Source organism: Poeciliopsis prolifica, unplaced genomic scaffold (genome assembly GCF_027474105.1).
Source record: "Poeciliopsis prolifica strain line A6 unplaced genomic scaffold, Auburn_PproV2 SCAFFOLD007, whole genome shotgun sequence".
Taxonomy (NCBI): Eukaryota; Metazoa; Chordata; class Actinopteri; order Cyprinodontiformes; family Poeciliidae; genus Poeciliopsis; species Poeciliopsis prolifica.
In genome coordinates this window covers 1,454,572-1,474,687 of record NW_026562382.1, presented here as the reverse complement: position 1 = coordinate 1,474,687, position 20,116 = coordinate 1,454,572, and the positions used below count along the sequence as shown (strand labels likewise).

General features: G+C 40.1%; 2 protein-coding genes across 3 annotated transcripts; both read left to right on the top strand.

The window, feature by feature from the left end:
* The first annotated feature begins 4,905 nt into the window (after positions 1-4,905).
* LOC129360915 (cytochrome c oxidase copper chaperone) lies at positions 4,906-8,988 on the top strand. Its single transcript, XM_055031431.1, has 4 exons — positions 4,906-5,012; positions 6,616-6,741; positions 6,822-6,930; positions 8,778-8,988. The coding sequence occupies exons 2-3, from the start codon at positions 6,623-6,625 to the stop codon at positions 6,904-6,906; spliced, it is 204 nt and encodes a 67-aa protein (XP_054887406.1). The 5' UTR covers positions 4,906-5,012; positions 6,616-6,622; the 3' UTR covers positions 6,907-6,930; positions 8,778-8,988.
* A 1,150-nt stretch (positions 8,989-10,138) lies between these two features.
* Positions 10,139-19,234, top strand: popdc2 (popeye domain containing 2). 2 transcript variants are annotated; one of them, XM_055031426.1, is made up of 5 exons: positions 10,150-10,187; positions 10,413-11,246; positions 14,900-15,008; positions 15,107-15,668; positions 18,812-19,234. In XM_055031426.1, exons 2-4 carry the CDS (start codon positions 10,753-10,755, stop codon positions 15,617-15,619), a joined length of 1,116 nt encoding a protein of 371 aa, XP_054887401.1. In that variant the 5' UTR covers positions 10,150-10,187; positions 10,413-10,752; the 3' UTR covers positions 15,620-15,668; positions 18,812-19,234. The 2 variants fall into 2 exon arrangements, with proteins under 2 accessions (XP_054887402.1, XP_054887401.1); XM_055031427.1 differs by having other exon boundaries at positions 10,139-11,246; positions 15,107-15,527.
* The last annotated feature ends 882 nt before the right edge of the window (positions 19,235-20,116 follow it).

The window sequence follows — 20,116 nt, the reverse complement described above, 5'->3', positions numbered from 1 at the left end:
TCTGCCTCCCGGACTCGCTGAAGCTTGAGCGGATCCCCCGCCTCTCTTGCTCGATCCCTCCCTCTCTCCTCTCCTCCCTGTCCTCCCTCTCCTCCCTCTCCTGCCCCTGTACGCCTCCCATCTCATCAACTATTCAGTATCTGTGTCTCATCCTCAAATGAATCAAGCCATGTCACGAGGACATGTCCAGCTCGCATTAATACTAAGGACAATGGTGGGTGAGAACGTCACACACACACACACACACACTGTCATGGGGACCGGGCATCTGGCAGCGTGTGCAGGGACGAGTTCAGTCTGGGCCACGGAGCATGTAATTAAACCCTGTACCCGGTTACCTGATGCTGTACATACAGCATGCTTGGATCTTTGAACCAACTCCTTGTTTGCATCCAGAAGAGTCAGAAAGAAACTCAAAACAGGGACGGATGTGGCACCGAGTGAAACCAACAACTGGAAAAAAAAAACACAAAAAAAAGTGTCTTGTTTCTATTCTCTTAGAAAATGCAAAGGGAAAAAATGAATCTGAGCAGACAACTTGGATAAAATAAAAAATTACGTTACATAAGATGACAGTAGAATTAATCGCCAGTTCTTGACGGTGGGCATAATGAATGAACGCGTCGGTTTTTACCCTTTGTGCTACTTTGCTTCTTGAGCAACTCCAAAGAAGAGAAAACAGTTTAAACCCACGAAAGACACCCAGGAGGAGACTTTTGAAAGTCTTCAGCTCACCTGTCATGTCAGTGTTTGTCATTCCTTAAACGTCTCAAGAATCAAGAGTTATCTCCACAACAAATCACTGCATGTCAGGGTAGTAAACCTCATATCACCCAACAGAATCCTGAATGCAGGGAGGGCCACAGGGTGTTGTGCCAGGCCCAGCAATGTTTAGCCCCTTCACCTGGGACTGGAACCATCCCAGCTGATACAACGCCTGAAGTTCAGCGTCTTCAGAAGTTAACAGCTTCAGCCAGCAGCTCTTGATTCGTGGTGATGTTAATAAAACTGTAACTTTGAAAAAGGAATTCACATTCTTAAAAAAAAAAAAAAAAAATCTGTCGTTTCTATTCTAACTGACCTCAAGCAGGGAAACGGCTGATTTAAACTCAGGGAAAACAGAGCTTATGTGCTTTCACATCTATATTAACACGGATAACAGAAACATTGCATGCATTACAGTGTGTAAATTGACTAAATCCCTTCAGTTTTCCCCAATAATGTCTGAATTTTACAGATTCTAATCCAAGTTGAAAAGCTCTAACATATATATATATATATATATATATATATATATATATATATATATATATATATGTATATGTATATGTATATATATATATATATATATATATATATATATATATATATATATATATATATATATATATATATATATATATAAAACTTAATCACTAAGATAAACCGCTTGCATGTTCAGGTACACTTTGTCTCTGTCTCAATGTTTGTCCCAAATACGTTAGCCTCTTGTGACCTAAAACCGAATAAAATGCTGTATCGGCAGAGTCTGTGAAGCTTGTTAAACATTAGACTGTATCCTCTCCGTCCGTCATAATCTTGTTTTGGCTAGCAGATTTAAGTGAGGAACAGTGGGATTAAAAAATAAGCTAAAGAACATTGCATTTGTAAATAATTTGCTCTTCATTGTCTTTCCTGGACATATTGGACACAAGAAGCCAAAAACATTCAGTATAGTTCAGATATACTGTGGGATTAAATCACGTCTCCCAGACAGTATTTTTGGATGTTTCGCCCACAAATCTGTCTTTTATTTTTTTCCATCTGTACATGAGGCTTTGACGCTGGATTTAAATGGGACTCACAGGAACGAAAAGAAAATCCCTCGCAGCAGGTTTGTGGTCAGGGCAAAGTCGTCACTGAACACCAATTGTAAGTTTCAGGAGACGCTTGTGTAGACGCTTTTACCTTTAGCTTCCATATTTGAAAAGAAAATCTGCTACCCGTCCCATGTGCACATGTGTACGTTGTTTTGCAAAAGTGTCCCTTTTGCATCTCATTCACAAACTCCAGCGTACCGCGTTTGGATTTTATGCTAGAGTACTCAAAGGAGTAGATATTTCTGAAGTAGACGGAAAATTACAGATGGACGTCAAAACGCAAAACCGACACTGCGCATCAGCGTCCCTACTTTGAAGCATGGAAGTGGTAGTGTCGTACTGTGGGAAAGCTTTTCTTGCTGGTGAGAGGTATTGAGAAGCTGGTGCAAATGCAGACAGTTTTATTTTTCCTTCTTTTAAAAGTTTTTTAGGATGAGATTTCACATGTAAAAGTGAGATTTCTATCGTCTTAAATTGAAGGTGTCAGCTACAACACTAGGTATTCTTTCTTTAATGCTTCATCCATGATTGGACATTCACATTCAGAAGTTTGCATGCAACAATCACTGGTGTAAATGATTATATTTTCAGGGTGGAAGGACAATTCAACAAACAATTTCTATAATTTTTAATGAGATAGTTAGTAGAGAAACAAATAGTCAAGTTTTTTTTCAATCATTCTTGCAAGGTTTTTTTTAATATATTTTTTTTTATTTCGCTCAGATTAGATTAAAAACATTTTCTTGGCGAACAAAATCAAAAAGCCAGGAAACTGTAAATCTTTCTTACGTCGAGGCAAATGTCTGGTACCCAATAAGTTCTTCTCTTCTATTTTACTTTTTTATAATATATATTTAATGGATTTGTGAGCAAGTAAACAAAAATAAATAAATAGCATTCACTACAACTATTTGGTTTTTTTGTGCCTTTTTATTGGGACAAAAACACAATTATTGCTCGTTCCTTTTCAAGTCCGTATTTAAATACAGTTAGAAATCAGCTGGAAGATCAGAACAAGGCCTTTCCCACAGGATAAAAATTCAACCTGACTGAGCTTTGACTGAGCCTAGGGGGCGCTGTTGAGCCACTTGGCCGTGCCATTTTCCGGCTCCATTGCAAGGTTTGGTGAGGTTTTGAGTATCTCAACGCAATTCGTTCACAGAAATGTTTACTTTTGAAAAAACAAAAAAAAAAAAAACAATGGACCGTTGCAGAGCTTTCGCTGCTGCGGTCTGATTGTTCTGTGCAAACAAGAAAGAAAAAAAGGAGAAAGACATAAAGACAGAAATGACATGGCGCCTTCCAGATTTAGCCAATGCATTCTGCTGTGGAATACGGTATTTGCGTGCTTCTTCCCAAACAGTGACCTCAGACAAACAATGATTACGCTTCTGTCTTGACGCTGGAAGCTTCCTGCATATGGTAGGAGAAGGTGGCAGATGGTCAGGCCTGGTAATGTGGCTTTGAATTCTTGCTCCTTCCTGAAGGCAAAGCTCAGTTAAGAAAACAAAACAAAACATAAAAAAAAAAACATGTTCAATAAAACTGAACAAGAATCCAGGGGTAGGCCTACTTCACACGCTCTCAGATTTACATCGGTTTTCAAAAGAGCAGAGTGTGCAGAGCAGCGTGTTTTCACAAAAGGTGCACATCTATCACACAGAAATGAGCAAATGAACAAAATGCTTACTTGCCGGTTTATCTGGCACACAGCTGGCCCCTCGGACTGGAGCAAGTGACTCGGTTCTTCTGCTTGCGCGCCGCTTTGCTGATGCATCGACAGGTGAAAGAGCTCACAATAGCACAACTGTAGGACAGCAAACAGTTTCATTTCTCACAAGTCCCAAAACGCCGTCGTAATACTCTGCCTTGCACCTCGGCAGCAGCGGCAATATATGTCTTATGCAACAGCCGAGAAGCAATGAAACCATCGGCGAAAGGGCATTTCTGTGGCCGAGAAAGTGGAACGAGGCATTTCACCTCGAGTGACACAAAAGTAGCAGGATCTTATTTTACTAAGAACACAAAGATGATAAAATCTGAAGCAAGAAAATGATTTACAGTGAAGAGGGATTTTTGTAGATTAGGCTATATCTCATTCCTGCAGAGAATCAGATGCACATTTTGCATCGACTTCGCACGTTAACAGCTTCATCTAATTAGAGTTGGTGAAGCAGTGTCCACAGGGGATACAGCTGGAATAGTTATTATATTCTTTAGGAAATATTTTCACTGTTTGTATGTCGTCTTCTTATCTCCATCAGACTAATTGAAATAATATGGGGATGTTGGATTTAAATTTCAACCTCAGTCAGTTTGTTATTTACTTGTTTTTGTCTTTGCATACTGACCTAGTTTCAATAAATAAAAAATAAAATCTATCCTGTGCTCAATTAACAGCCGCAACATTGGTAATAGACCAGAACTTTGACAAAACAGGATGACTCAGCAAATTAAAAGAGAAGTTTATAGAAGGTAATCTTAAATCCAGTATTAAAATGTTGGATTTATTAATGAAAGTGTTTTTTTTTTTTAAAGCTGTATCATATTTATCTCGTGCGTGCAGCAAGATGGCCAAAACCTTCCTCGTGCCGTACGGTGGAAAAAGGAGAGACAGGACCCACTCCTTTGCAGTCAGCCGGCGCTCGAATCGGCTGAATGTGATGAAAGTGTGGGAGGAAACAGGTGACCGCTCTGAGCGATTTGAAATAGCAACGTCACTACCAGTGACAGAGTAAGAGTATCACTTTTACAACATTATGAAAGTCTAATGTACACTTTTGCTCTGTATTTGTGTGCAGTGGAGCAGCGTCCGAAATGACACGCCCACAGCTCCCCGCAGCGTCACCGGGTGAGCAATGGTGCGCATCCATTTCCACCGAAACAAATGTCGCTTAAAAATAATAAAAGTGATGCAGTAATGAGTTTTGGTTTTGGTGGATGGCTTAACTTTGTCAGTAGAGTCTCTATATAAGTTGCCCTGTCGCGCCAATGTAAAATATTAGATTTTTGTGTAGGCTTTAGCGCCGTTTGAACTAATTAACTACATTTCCCAGAATCCCCAGTTGACGCTTGAAGTCACGTGAGTAAGCAAAGTTAAGCACGTGACCTTTCTCCCGCATGGTAGTTTGAAGGTGAAGTGTCCAGGCTCTGGTGAGTTTGCGTGACTTAACACAGTTTAGTCTCGTTTCTAATCGGCGACCGTTTGAATGTCGCAGTTCAAGTGGTTTTAATTAAGACTGTGGCGTTTGCGCGGCGCGCGCCACCGCTAACGTCTATCAGCGTCGTATGTTAGCTAATGCTAGCTAACTTTATGTAATCGTTTTGTAACGTGCCTGAAAGTTACCAAACGGCGGTAAACCACAACACAGAGAAAGGCCAACAATTTAATCAAGCGTGACAAAGAACTGCTCTAATTCTGCCCATTTTTTTGCGTCGTTTGTTAAACAAACTTCATCTTTCTCGATTTCACCAGCACAGTTTGTGCTGATAACAGTCACGGATGTGCTGTCATCATCCACGTTTGAAATAGTCTCGCATTGTGTTTGAAATGAAATGATTGGTAATTTGGATGGTTCTGTGTTTTCTGTTTTAATTTTAGTAGGCATGCTTAATAGAGCCTCAGACTATATAAATTCGGACAGGATCCGGAAGCTGCAGTTCTGGGTTTATTTATGCCCTTCAACTTTGTTGGATCCTTTTGATCACATAAACAGCTTGTTGTGAAAGGTTTATTTTGATGTAAATGTGATGGGGGTTGTATAGCAGTTAATTGACGTGTAGTAGTTTTATTCAGGCAAAAGTTTCTGATATTGCTGTAAAATATATTGGAGCCATTAGCAGGAAGCATTCTGCCTTAACAATGTTTTCTGCTTCCATAATTTTTTACATGTAGAGATGGTAAATAATCAATTATTTCATTTTTTTTTGTAAAAAAACAAAACAAAACAGAAATATATATTTTCATAAAAATATTGTATTTTTTTAAAATTAAAAAATGCTTCGTGAAAATTCTGATCTTACAGGGGCTTCAGTTTGTGAAACAAATGTGTTTAAAAGTCACTAGAACTGGCTAACATAGACAGGAAGCGATTGTAAAGCAGCCATGTTTTAGTTTATTCCACTTCTTGTCTTTCTCTTTACCTAAAAGATGTTGGAAACTGTGCCTGCGTTTTTCAATGACTATGCAAGGAGAGGATTCACAGCATTTAATTTAACACAAATGTGGGTTTTCTCAATTGTTGACTTTTTTTTATGATTTTGCTTTTTTTAACAATGTGCAACACTTTGTTAAACTGCCTTGTTGCTGTAATGTGCTATACAAATAAACTTCATTAATGATGGGGTATGTAGATGAATTTTACTGAAATTGTTTTTTTGTTTTTACTTTGGCATTCAAAAATCTAAATGGACCATTTTACCGTCTTGGCTCCCGTTAGCTCAGGGTTTTTACACTAATCTATAATAAATAACCTTGTGTGGTGTGACTGTCAAATTATAATCCCCATTTTTAAAATTAGATTTTTTTTTAAGGCTTTGCTTTATTGAGATTTTCACAAATATTTTTGGTTGCTTAGTTTTGTTTTATGAATTACAGGCGTTATAAACTCCATCTAGGTAAATGTTTGGTCCTTAAATGCCTGCAATGTGGCTCATTAAATGTGTAAAAAAAAATCATAGAGAACTGGGTCTGGATGTTTTTGAAATGGTTGGAACCCTGGCTAAGGAACCCCGTGTCATCATTTCTGTATTTTAGCTCCAAGATGTCGTCCCTTTCGGCTGCCAGCGTGGAGACTCCTGCTGTGACTGATGGCACGGAGGAGAAGAAGCCTCTGAAGCCATGCTGCGCTTGTCCAGAGACCAAAAGAGTCAGAGATGCTTGGTAAGCACCTGGCCAGAAATGCTGAAACGTTTCCCTTTCTGTTTGTGGGAAAACCTTTAAGTCATATTTGTCTCTCCTAGCATCATCGAAAAGGGAGAGGAGAACTGCAGAGACCTGATCGAGGCGCATAAAGATTGCATGAGGTCGCTTGGATTCAAGGTCTAACTCCATTTTGTGCTTGTCCGTGTGGTAAGTATTTGGTTCCTGCAACAGCAGCTGTAACTTCTGGTTCTGTGGTCACACACTTTCATATATTGGTTGTTTTTAGTTTAGAATAATTCTGTATTATGTTTTCATGCTGAAAATTAAGTTTAAACGTTTAACATTGGAGAAATTTGTTGAAAGGCCTGGAAAGTAGAAAATCAAATTGGGAACGTCCAATTGGTTTCTCACCAACTCTGACCTTAAAATCCAATATGGCTGCCTCAGTTTGGGTTTAATATCATTCTCACAACCAAGTTGAAGCTTGAGAGGAAAATGGAGCACAGCAGAATGAAAACTCCTGTTGTTCTCTCAGTAAAAACAGTGACATTGCAGAAAAATGAAGACATTTTCAAAGGTCAGAGGTTGACAGTGAGTCAGATGGACCCCTTGTTTTAGCTAATTCTCTTGATTGAAACTCAAATTGCTGACGATCAGCACCACTGAAAACCCTGTAGTAAGTATTCTGGGTCAAATGGTGGCGCTATGGCACTGCCACATAACTCTGCAAAAACCACTTGAAGGCGCCACAGTTTTTTGGAAGTGTGGAGTATGTAGCATAGACAGATGGAAGTACAACGTCAATGTAATGACGCACTTCACATCAACCGGGAAACTAAAATGGATCATTTGGGTGAACAAATGAGGCATTTGTTCACCCAAATGACCCAGAATGCCGGATCCGTATGTTTTTCTCATGTTTTTCTGCAGAGAAAATGGCAGAAGCTTCTTTTGAGAGATTTTAGATGGTTAACATCCTGAGAGCATTTTCAGCTTGAGCTCTTGCAAACAGCTTAAAGCTGGTAAAACAGGATCCATCTCGTTCTCTGCCAGCTGGTTTCACTTTTCTGCAGACAATGACATGACATCTTTCTTCTACCAGTGAAGGACCATAACTTCACCCCCACACCTTCCTTGTTGACATTATCATTTTTTCATGAACTTGTCCGTCGTGTCTTGCTGCTGTCAGATGTGTTCTGACAGGCTAAATCCCAGCTGAGCTGAGTCAGTGTGGTGCGTAAACTGCCATCTGCCCTTTATGTGAACCGTGAAAATGCCCAACTTTGATCTGGTCCAGATACGGTCACTTTAGGTTGCGTTAGTCGCCACAGATTTTACGCACAAACGTCAGAATTCGTTCAAACAAAGTGTGTTAGAACGGATGAAACACAGCCTGAGGAGGGATCCTGATTGTTCATATGGAAACAAGCCTGAAGCTGTTTGACTCAGCAGTTTTAGTGGTGAGGTTGGTGTGGTCTAAATAAAACGTTTTCTCATTCTCCAACACTATTGGCTCTTCCATTCCATCCTGAACGTCTTCCTAAATATGTAGGAAAATCTGAACCTTAAACGATTAAGCATGATTAATTGTTGAAATAAATAATTTAGTAATCAATTAATTAACTGGAGTATTGAGCCTAAAAAAAAAAGGCATTTGGTCCAAATAAAATCTTAATCAAAGCAGTAATTAAGTCCCAACTGTTAAAACATGTAAACATTTTGCATTTAAGGTAAAAACACTCGTCTATAAAAACTCCTCGAGTGGCTCAGTTTGTGCTTCACACAGTTTAGATTTACATAAGGGTTGATTATTTTTCTGTTTGTGAAAGGGTTTGAATTATTTGTATATTTGAATGTATTTCTAATGTCGTGTGAAAAAAAGGCTCAATTGGTTAAATTAGAAACATGTAAAAAGTGTCATTTGTCTGACTAATTGTCAGAATAATCATGAGTTGCAGTTCACGTTATTCTCAGTTAATTTTGTCAAATCTATTCATAGCAATGAACTGACATAAATTAAAAAGCTGATTGGTTTTGTCTTTTCTCTCCTGCAGTGTGACGTGTGAGTGGAAGACGACCCTGGATATTCATGTCTTTTTTTTTCCACCCCCTTATTTATACATCCTCTGGAAGGGAAATGTGAGACAGAAGCACTTGAACTGATGGCTTTATGAGTGGATTCTTTTGTTTTTCAACTCTGTAAAATCTGCTGTGTGAATATCTTAAAGGCTGTGTGGTTATGAATAAAAGCCCTATGCAACAAGATTCCCTTTAGTCTCTTTTATCAGTCATATTTATCTCAATAGGTGTCCCTCTCATGCCTGTTGAAAAGTGTGGCTGGCCCACAGTTGCTGCCCCTGGTATGCACTTGTGCTTAAAAATAACTCTTGACCCTGCAAAGTCAATACTTGGCATATCTGGATTCTTTACAGCGTGTCACTGAAGTGTGTCTGATTGTGGACATGCATCCTCACGCTGCTAGAAAACGGCTACTAATGACACCCGGGTTTCTTTTACGCACCAGTTAATCTTTCATAAAAAAAAAAATAAAAAATCACTTCATTAGCCAAATACTGGAATTGACCAGAGCTGTTGTTTAATAACAGGCAGTTTGAACCTCGCTCAAAGCAGCTTTTAAATCCACAAAAATTTAAATGTTGAACTTAAACTGCTGATGTAATTTTATGCAAAAAGAGCTTAGGACAGAACGCAGAATTCAATGTTTTCTCCTGGAAGCTCCTCTGTTTAGCTCTTCTGGGAACGATGAGGGAACAACGTTCAGTTGTGACCCAACAGCTCCTTATGTGGCGCCACGTTCTTAAAGGGACAGCTCATATTTTGTCACAAACACATTTTGAGGAAACTTGTGATTTGAAAAGTTCAATGTGACAACAGAAAATGATAATACAGTAAATTATCTGCAGTAAAACAGGAGAGATTTTGAGATTTGCCAGTGGGAACAGGTTCCATCTTTCTCAATGCAGCATAGATTAAGACGCACCCCCTCCTTTCGATTCACATTTATTTTGAGTAAAATTATGTTATGACACTGAATGATTTAATATCAGCTTAGTTCAATTGTGTATTGAGTTGCAGATAAACAGTGCACATTTCTGCTGGAAAATTACTATGTTCCAAAAGTTGCAAGAAAAAAAAACTTGATTTTATTTTAGGTTGATCCAAGAAATTTTCCAGAAGTAATTTTTTGGACTGATGAAAATTCAGTTTCAAAAGTAAAACATTTAAACTTTTTTAAACTCCGTCGTTGCTCGGACATTGTGATGGAGTTGTGAGCAGAGACTTTCCCAAACAGAGCGGCGGCATTAGCGGCTGTTTATGCCTGAAACCTGACCTCCCCTGCGGTTCTGTTTATTTCTGTGCCTCTGAATACTCGTTGCTCCCCCCATGAAGAGGCAGACCTGGAACTGGACTCATCCGAGTTTGGAGAAAACTCTGAACTTTAGGTGTGTGACATTTTCTTTTCCTTTCTGCCTGTTTCTCATCATGTAGCCCATCTCTCGTCCCTTGCTTCCTGTCCCTGTCTCTCTCTCTCACTGTTATGTCAAGTAGCGGGCCTGCTTTCTGTCCCTTCACTCTCCTTGGGTTTCAATTCCAAACATGGTTATCCTTTTATGGCTCTATCGGGGTCCCCTCCCTTATCCCTTCTTCTCCATCTGTTGGCTCCTCAGTGCGGGCCGGTGGCACTGAGCGAAAGGCGGGGAAGCGAAGACAAGGGCAGAGGACAGAGGAAGGGGACTCGCGATGAGAGGAGGAGGAGGACAGACCCATTCCAGCTGTGTTTCTGGAGCAAACAGAGCCGTGAGAACTTCTTCACATTGAAGAATTTTTCCACTGCACGGCAAGGGAACAAACTTTTTTTTAATATATATTTATACTCAGAATCAGCTGTTTATTTCCTATTACCCAAACTCTGCAGCTTGGAGCTCTTCAGACTCTTGAGTGTCTCGGAAGTTATTTCAGTGTCACTGTTTCCGTTATTTGTTTTGAGCGTCCAACCAAACTGCAAACATGAGCGCGGATAACTCGACCCTGTGGGATGGCTTGTTTTCCCCGCCGGAGTGCGGCGGCTGGAGCAACAACACCGAGGGGGCCATCTACCACCTGGGCAACACCATCCTGTTTCTGGGCTACATGGGAGGCAGCGGGGCCTTTGGCGCCCTCTTCATCTTCGGCTTCCTGTCACCCGCCTTCCTGTGCCTCACCCTGTGGGGCTGGCTGACCGTGTGCGGCCTGGACGTCGTCTCCTGGAGCCTGCTGCAGCTGGCGGCCGCCCTGCTGCAGATCTGCCACCTCCTCTACCGGCTCCACCAGGAGGGCCTCCGCGGCGAGGAGCTGACCTCCCTCTACCGGGCCGTCTACCTGCCGCTGGGCGTGCCTGTCCAGGTGTTCAAGGACATCGCCAAGGCGTTCAAGAACAAGGTGGTGGAGCTGAAGGCCGGAGAGACGTACGCCCTGGAGGGCAAGACGTACATCAACCAGCTCTCCTTTCTGCTGTCTGGGAGGTGGGGGAGTGCGTTGTGAGGTCGCAAGCGACACCAAATTCATCTAGATGTTTCTAACGACACGGCGTTTTCATTACAAATGCGCGCAAGGCTGTTGATATTCAGCTAATGTAGGACAAAAAAGCAGTTTTGGAGTCTCGGCGTTAAAATACACAAGTGGATATATATGCTTTTTCACACAGTTAAAAAACATGCCATGCCATCATCATCCTCCAGCTGCTTGCTGTCGTCAGCATCCACAGCAGCAACACCACCGGATGTGGGCCTAGTTGGTGATCGTGTGATGCAAAAAAAAAAAAAAAGTTTTCATTGCATTTTTGCGAAATAAACCAAATTCGATATGGTCAAAAAAATAAAAAACACGACAAAAAACTTGATCCTCGGACCAAAACAAGAGTGTTTTCCAATTTGCCATGTCTCCATTAAGCTAATTTATTTTAAAAATGTCAAATGGAATCGCAGTTTGTGTTACAGTTACTGCTGAGCCAACTCATTTCTAGTGCACCATATTTTGTTTTTGCATAAACTGCAAACCAAAGAAAACAGCAGGTTGCTCCATCAAGCCTTGTCCAGCTTCTTCTGCTTCACAGTAACGGTAACAATACATTTGTACTGCCAACCCCAATTATCAAACAGTGATAAACAGCTCTTCCCCATGGTTACATTCCATCTTAATGAAATTAACACCAAGTATTTTTTACTTGCTCTGATAACCAGAAATATATATATATATAGTAAATACATGCTGCAGCCCTAAACCAAAACTATCTATCCTTCCTAGCCTGAGGTTTGGTTTTACACAAACAACTCAGGACATTTACTCCGTTTAAGCGAGGCCTTAGCCATATGTCTTAGCTCAAAAAAACTTGAAAAAGCTCTTCCACCGCCGCGGACCGCGAGTCCGCCATCACTGATAGTTAATTTATCGCCCAGTTTAGCTACAAAGTAGCAGGTGCGTCATCACGTCCTGGTGAACTTCTTCTGGCGGCCAGAGCTCAAGCAACTGGCGCATTGGACGCCGAGCGCCCTCTGCTGGCAAAACTCATATTACAGTTGTAAACATCGTAGTTGCACGAAAGAAGAAGAAATGGCGGTTCGGGAGGGACTACTTACTACTATTTCCATGTATTTATTTCATAGTGTCCCTTCCGTTATATCTGACTTAGCCTAAAAAGAGTTTTAGGCTCTTTTTTTTTTTTTCAAAATGAAGATGTTTTCGTTCATGTTGTGCACTGACACTTTTGAGGAAAAACTTCACACAGGAAAACGATTTACTGATTTGAAGTCACTTTGATAAATTTAATGGGGGAGGGGAAAGGAGCTATTTTTGGTTATGAAAACCACAAAACATACTTTGTGTTTTTCTATTCGGTCCATTTGGACAACTTCCTCTGTCATAAAGAATTGGTTTGGAAACTGCTTTAAAAGTCGAGGTTATTCGTTTTCGCTCAACTTTCAAAATCAGCAGCATCGCTAAAATTAGACGTCAAAGTTCTGACTCTTGCAGACTCTTGGCAGCTTTTGACCCTCACAGGAAGTGTGTTCTCTTCACCCAAACATCCTCAAAGCGGAGCTGCGTTGGAGCTGCGGAAGAGAAACGTCGCGTACGGCTTATTTCGGTCCGTGACTCATCAGTGGGGGTCCCAGTGCAATCTGACAGTGTTGCAGTGATATCTTTTCTTTGTGCAACGGGAGAGCGGAGGCACACAGCTCTCCTTACCTTGCATTAAATTCTTGGCCATGAAACCGAGAATCTGAGACAACTTTGGAACAACAAACAAATGTCTGAGGAGTTCTTTTCACCGAAGTGGTGAAATGTTACACAAGTTGCCTTTCAATGCGACAGTATTACTGCTGGCAATGTTCTGTATTAAGCATCAGTTTCGTAATTGATTTAACTGCAATATCAAACAAGAAATGCAGGCATTGACATGTTTTTTTAAAAAATTATTATTATTATTTCAGAACAATTAATAATAATCCACAGATCATTTGTGACTCTCTGTGCAGGCCAAGGGGGAACAACCTCTTACATTACTTTAAATAAATCTCTCCTAGTTTTAACCTGGAGTTAATTAACACGTTTAGCAATTAGTATAATTTCATCAAAGTCAGTGGGGCTGATATCTATCTATATCAGAGGTTGTAGGTCTAGAAGTTGGAATATTTATCATTTGCCATAAATACTTTGCTCCTCATTCTTTGAACAATCTGCAATTGCCCATATTAGCGCCAACCTGGTTGTGGTCTGCATTCATTGGACCACACTGAGAGTAAAATACTTTTCCTTAAAGCGTTTCAACGATCGTTCAAAGTGATGAACGAAGCAAGTCTCTCTCAGATTTGCCAGTGTATTCTTCCTGTGACTCATCCCTTCTTAAACCATCTTGGCACCTCCTCTTTGCTTCCCAGAGAAAAGTACTTAGAGGGACGAGAGGTGGTTGTGATAGATGTTGCCGTTTTCTTAATTTGCTAAAAGTTTAAACTGAGTCTCGTCTGACTGTGCCTTTCTACTCAGTCTCCCAAACGTGGAGCAACATTATACAGCGTATTTCTTGGATGATGCAAAGGAGCATGTTCCAGACAAGATCACAAGGCAAAGAATATTTTATCAAGATTATCTCCTCTTGATCATACTCAGTAAGTTAAACTGGATCATCTCACATGTTTTAATCTTCTTTCATGATTCTGCTGGTTGTGGTTGTTAGTTGTGTTGAGTTAAGGGTCCTTTTGTTTTGGGAACTTCAGAGTCTCTTCTTCGTTTTTGGCAAGTGGTGTGGTTCTGCTGGTATATTCAACCTCTGACCTTAGCATTCACTGGAGCCAGTTGAACCTGAGTGTGAAGGCCCCAGGAGAAGAGGCAACGAGGAAATGGTGGAATACTCCCTCCAACCTGGGTTGGGTGGGAGTTTCTTGCAGATCTGTTGAATGGCAAACATATGAAATAACCTTAAATGACAAACTATTTGTTGGCAATACATTTAGCCCACTTAGAGCAGACGCCCTGCTCCTCTGCATCAGAAGAAGGCGATCTGATAAAGTTGCCTATAAAGACAGCCATTTGGAGGTCCTTGGACATCCCAAAGCAGAACCAGGAGTAGCTAAATTGACTAAACCAACCCTTCCTGTTAGGAAATGACTTGGTCTCTCCAAATGTGTTGATGCAGAGGGATGTTTGTGGGGTTATTCACAGGGGTTTGGTACCACAACTGGCTGTTTCAATCTGTGAAGGCTTGAGGCTTCCTCTAAGAACCCTTACAGCAGCTTATTTAAGGAGTTCAAATATCAAATATACCTTAATATGAATGACTATGTACGGTGGGAACCATCTTGGCACTATCGCGGTAAGTAACCGCCACCATCTTCCTTGTCTCCGGTCTTGAGGTTACAGCCAGTCATTGGCAATGAACATGAATGGTGCCTCTGTATTGGTTGCTTTGCAAATACCAGCCAAAGCATGTCACGTAGCATTGCTCCTAGGTTGAGTCCAACAGAATATGTCGTAAAATAGTTAGTAAATAGACAGATTTTCTGCAAATGGTTCAGGGTGAATGAATGTACTGTAAAGTGCTTTGGGGGTCCTCTGGATTGATAAAGCACGATACAAGTACATGCCGTTTTACCATTTTTATTTCTCTTATTCTCACTTACAGGATCAATGTGTCTTTGGAGGGTCAGTTCCTGCATTACATTCACCGGCACCAGTTCCTTGACTCCCCTGAGTGGGAGTCTCTCAGACCAAATGAAAAAGGAAAGTTTCAGGTTTGAGATCACTTCATATTCACACCATTGCTCATTTCAGGGAGATACTATTGCCAACAAGGCACAAATTCAAGAGTTGCCCTTTGAATTTTCCGTAGGTGACGCTGACGGCAGAAGAGGACTCCCGCTACGTCTCGTGGAGTCGCCGCCGTCTCTACATGCTGATATCAAAGGACCGCTACATTGACTACCTCTTCTCCGTCATGCTCGGCTACGACATTTCCGAAAAGCTCTACAACCTCAACAACAAGCTCTACATAAAGAGCGGCGTGCTGCTGGACATCCGCCTACCGAGCCTCTACCACGTCCTGGCGCCTTCCTCGCAGGGCAGCGACGGCGGCAGCGGCAGCGACGGCAAAGAACAACACAGCCAAGACCCTGAACCACCCTACCAGTCGTCTCACCCCGGACCGTCTCAGGCCCTCAGACCTGACCAACAGGGACCAAGGACAAGCCAGGTGTCCGCTGAGGACGGTCCCGATCACCGCCCCTGGGCCACAGACCCGGAGACGCCATCTGGTGAGGATTCCACTAGCCTGATCCTGGAGGACTTTGCTGATGTGGCGGGCTCCTTAATGGACTATGGCAGTGAGAAAGATTATTTAAGGTAGAGAGGCAGGGTGCTGGAGCTAACACACTGGGTCACCACTTAAGCTACATGTAAGTACCTCACTTGGCTGGATTGGGGCGCATGGGGGCCTCGTGTGCAGGGATGACTTGCAGTACACAGTTCTTACTAACATAATAGTGAAAAAAATGGACAGAAAATCACAGCCTCATAATGATACTTATTCATCTGGCATCAATTAACAATTTAAGGCTTAATATGGTTGAATGAATATATATATATATATATATATATATATATATATATATATATATATATATATATATATATATATATATATATATATATATATATATATATATATATATGTGTATATATATATAATATATATATATATATATATATATACACACACATAGATAGAATAATACTTCACTGCAGCATTAGCCGCAGATGCTCTGGAAAATGTCTCTAGCAGGTTTTCAAACCGGAGACTCAACATTTTTGGCCATTCTTCTTTGCAAAAAAACACAAATAATTTGTGTGAACATGAACTTCCAAGTGTCTTTAGGGCTGTTGTCCTCCGGCTCCCCTTCCGTCTCAAGACGTTCGCATATGTTCTTTTTAGCATTTAGCATGTAATCTAGAGATTTAAACATTTTTTCCCTTCCCATGCCAACTACCTCTGACAACTTGCAGGAGATTCTTTTTTTCTCTCAACAGTCCATTTCTTTTTGTCGATAAAATCTAGATTTGTTTATATTGAGATTAAATAACACATAGCAGAACTCTGGGTGCACTTTTTTTCCTGATTGATTTATTTTGAGGTATTGGAGTAAAAAGGACTCCACAAACACATGGTACTAAAACCACATTTTGCTGTTTTGTGTTGGTTTGTTACAAAAGATCCTAACCGTAAATCTTCTGTTTGAAACCATTGTGTCAAATGCAAATAAATAAATAAATACAAGAGTTATTAAAAACAGGAAACAAGAACAGTCACAGCATTCATGATTGTTGTAGCAACAACCCTTTTGTTATAATATTTAATAAAAAAAAAAAACCTTACATGCAGTTAAAAACCCACAAATTTGCCTTATTTGTTCCTGTTTCTCCAATATGTTCAATGCACAAAACAGAATGAGCTCTGCAAAAATAAAAAAATCCTGCAAATCTGTGTTGAGTGGAATACAGATATAGTTACAATCGCAAAAACAGAATCTTCAATGTTAATAAAAAAAATTGCAAACATAGAGGGAAAGACTGGTAAAAAAATATCCAGAATGATGTATGCAATGTCTCAAATGTTGCTTGGGTTTTTTTTTTTACCCCCAAGAAACAGATAATCCAAACATACACAACATAAAATAAGGTGTATTGCTGTTATTCTTATTTAGTTTACCCAGTCAGTGTAACTCCAGCTGTAGTTGGCACTCATGTCTGAAATGAGTAACTTAGAGATACATAAAAAATGCTGCTGGCCTTCTCGGCTGTGGGGCTGTCTGGATTATTTCCCCGTGTTCAAGTCCAATTTAAAGACTAAAATATTCTCCATATCAGTCGGTTTGTTTTAAATAAAGAGTGCAGTCATGTTTTGGAGCAGTGACAGAGTGAAATATGGTTCAGCTTTATCAGTGGAAACTGTTTTCGCAGCTACAAACACATTGTGTCGTCAGTGCCAACCATCCTGCTAGATGATCTGCAGCGGGTCTGGACGCAGCGGCTGTGACGTCCGGCTCAAAGCAGCTGTGTTCCTCTTATGGATTACAGCTTGTAAATTCAGGGGACATAAAAAAAAAAAAGAAGAAGAAAAAGAATCCAGTGCCATGCCGTTAATCTGGCGTACCCACTGTTCAGCTTTCAGCCTGCTTATATGTTCCAGCTGCCCTCTTCAGCCCTGGCATGGCGCCCCTCCCATCGCAGTGGCAGCACTGGTCCAATCCAATCACAGGTGGAGGATCACACTTCACGGAGGGGGGGAGGAGGTCAGAGTTCGGCACGGGTTGCAGGACAGCTGTGAAGCAGCTGAAAAGCATTTTGGTCCATCAAACCAAAATACATCATTCCTGTTCTCAGTACGGACAGCAGCCTTGGGTCAGTTTAGGTTTAGATGTTTGACAGTTTTATTTCACAATTTTATTTTATTTTTTTTTACAACAACATAGTTTATTCTTGGAAACATCTCAGAAACACAGTTACAAAAGTGTCCACACCTAGCCCTGTCCCAATAAGCAACCAATCAATTAATCGCGTGATAAATTAACACGAGCTCAATAATTTCCACTTTCATGATTTATTGTTTTTCTCTTTTCTCTCTTTCTGCCAAAAACAGGATGACTAAAATCTTCAATCTGGTGTTTTGGTCTCAACCAAGCCCTTTTTGGATATTAAAAAATATTTTTGACTAGTTTCAATGATAAATGTTTATTAGAATTTAAAGTTTATTGATCTTTCAGATCGTGTCATTGCATTACGTTAAAATGGTCTCAAAACAACAATATTATCGTTTATCGCAATAACTCGTGGGACAATTTATCGTCCAGCAAAACGTCCTATTGTGACAGACCTTTTCATTTTTTGTTACATAAACAAGTTCAACACAAGGTGGATAATTTTGAAATAAAAGCAAGTGATGAGAAGTCTTACTTATTTTGGTCAAATATAATCCATAGAAAATTTATTGGTTGTCACATGACAAAATGTGAAAGTTGAGTGGATGGGAGTAATTGTACTACCATGCTTATTTTATTTTTTGTGGCCGATGCTAGAAAAATGCTTGTGTTGCATTGTTGTTGTTAAATCTAACAAATTAACTTTTTTTTAAAAAAGTTGTAGCTCCATTGTCTTTTTTTCCGTGACTGCAGATTTAATCTATTTGTACTGTTTTTTTTTTGTTTTGTTTTGTTTTTTTGGTATTTAATTTCCACAACATAAAAGGACACTTAGATTTTAGATTTTAGATTTTATTTTTCTTATTATGCTGGAAGTGATGTGCAAATATTAACAAATACCATAAAAGAAAATGTAGGGGAAATAACAAAAATAGTAACAGAAGAGTTGTTCTTTAAAAATCATGGCAGACTTTTGCCTCTACACCCGTTTTATTTAGCTGGACTGAGGGCAAAAACAGATCTTTGAATTGAATCGTTTATTCCATAGGAAACTTGAGTGAATTAATGACATTTTTCAACGAGATCTGTTCTAAAAAAAACTCCTCTGATATCCACCGTTGCAGGAAGTGACGGTGATGGGAATTTACCTCCTCGGTTCCAGAGACGCAGAGCTCCTCTGGCTCCCACCGACACGCCGAAGCTGTGAAGCCAGCTTCTTCTTCTTCTGTCTTCGGTGCAGCAGAATGAAGCAGACTCTTGCTTCAGCCCCAAACGTGTGGCACATCTCATCTTTATTTTATCCTGCATCGTTTTGCCGAATGATGCTGCCCGTACTGACAACATGCACGTTCCCATCACCCTAACCACGCCACATTAGTCTCCCGTGTCACATTTAAAAGAAAATTTGAACTAACTGAGGTACTGTTTAGATTATTTTATTTTCAAATTATGCTAGCGAACTCTTTATCATTTTTAAGTGGATTTAGGTTAAATGAAAACCATCTATTTACACCCACTGCATAAAAAAATTGTTTCCTCACTCTGAACGAGTTCATCATTTTCTGCCTCACTTCTCTGTTCAAACGCTGCAGGAATCTCCAGATATCAATCGGTTTATGAAAGAGACAGGTTTTCTGTGCGGGTTTTGGTGTTAAACGCGCAAATGAAACCCTGAACATGAACAAAGTACCTCGTAGACATGAGGAGACATTCAGAGGAAGAAGATATTATCCATAAGGAGGTATGACAGTCTTCCGATGCAGATGTAAACCTTAATTTTTGGAGACAGGTTCTGTGGTTGTACCGATGCACCGATCCACTATTTCTCTTCCGACACCGCTACCGATATTTGAGGTTTCGAAAAACAGTGCTGAGCTGACTTGAAATGTTTCTTTCTTTTTAAAAAACGCAGACATAAAAGTACCGAATTACAACTTTCTTTGATAATTCTGCACACTTAAATATACCAGTAGATTAACAGGCTAACGTGTAACAACAACACAACTTTCATTTGTTCAGTATAAGAGCCGATGTGAAATCACTAATATACTGAAAATGACCAAAAGAACAGGTACAAAGCATAGAATTAGATTTAATAGATCTACCCCTACAGATTGGGCACATTGTCACCGATAGCCGATCTACAATTTAAAAATAAATATCAAAATCGATACCGATATTAATATTTGATCGGTGCCTCTCTACTTATTTTTTGGCTACAATAACTAGAATTAAATTTAGTGAAAAATACAAAGAACACTGATAGCATGAGAGAAACACACCAGCAATAAATTAGAGGGTTGGCAGCATCTTGTTGAGTAAAGCATTTGTCACAAACGGACCTTCTGATTGAACGATCAGAATATCACCGAATTAGAGAAGGGGCTTGAGGAAAACAAAGTTGACTGTTTTGACGTGACCATCACCAA

Coding starts and splice junctions, on each gene's coding strand:
- LOC129360915 (XM_055031431.1), top strand. CDS start 6,623: ATGTCGTCCCTTTCGGCTGCCAGCGTGGAGACTCCTGCTGTGACTGAT. Junction 6,742..6,821: donor AAAAGAGTCAGAGATGCTTG/GTAAGCACCTGG, acceptor TGTCTCTCCTAG/CATCATCGAAAAGGGAGAGG.
- popdc2 (XM_055031426.1), top strand. CDS start 10,753: ATGAGCGCGGATAACTCGACCCTGTGGGATGGCTTGTTTTCCCCGCCG. Junction 11,247..14,899: donor TCCTTTCTGCTGTCTGGGAG/GTGGGGGAGTGC, acceptor TCTCACTTACAG/GATCAATGTGTCTTTGGAGG. Junction 15,009..15,106: donor ATGAAAAAGGAAAGTTTCAG/GTTTGAGATCAC, acceptor AATTTTCCGTAG/GTGACGCTGACGGCAGAAGA.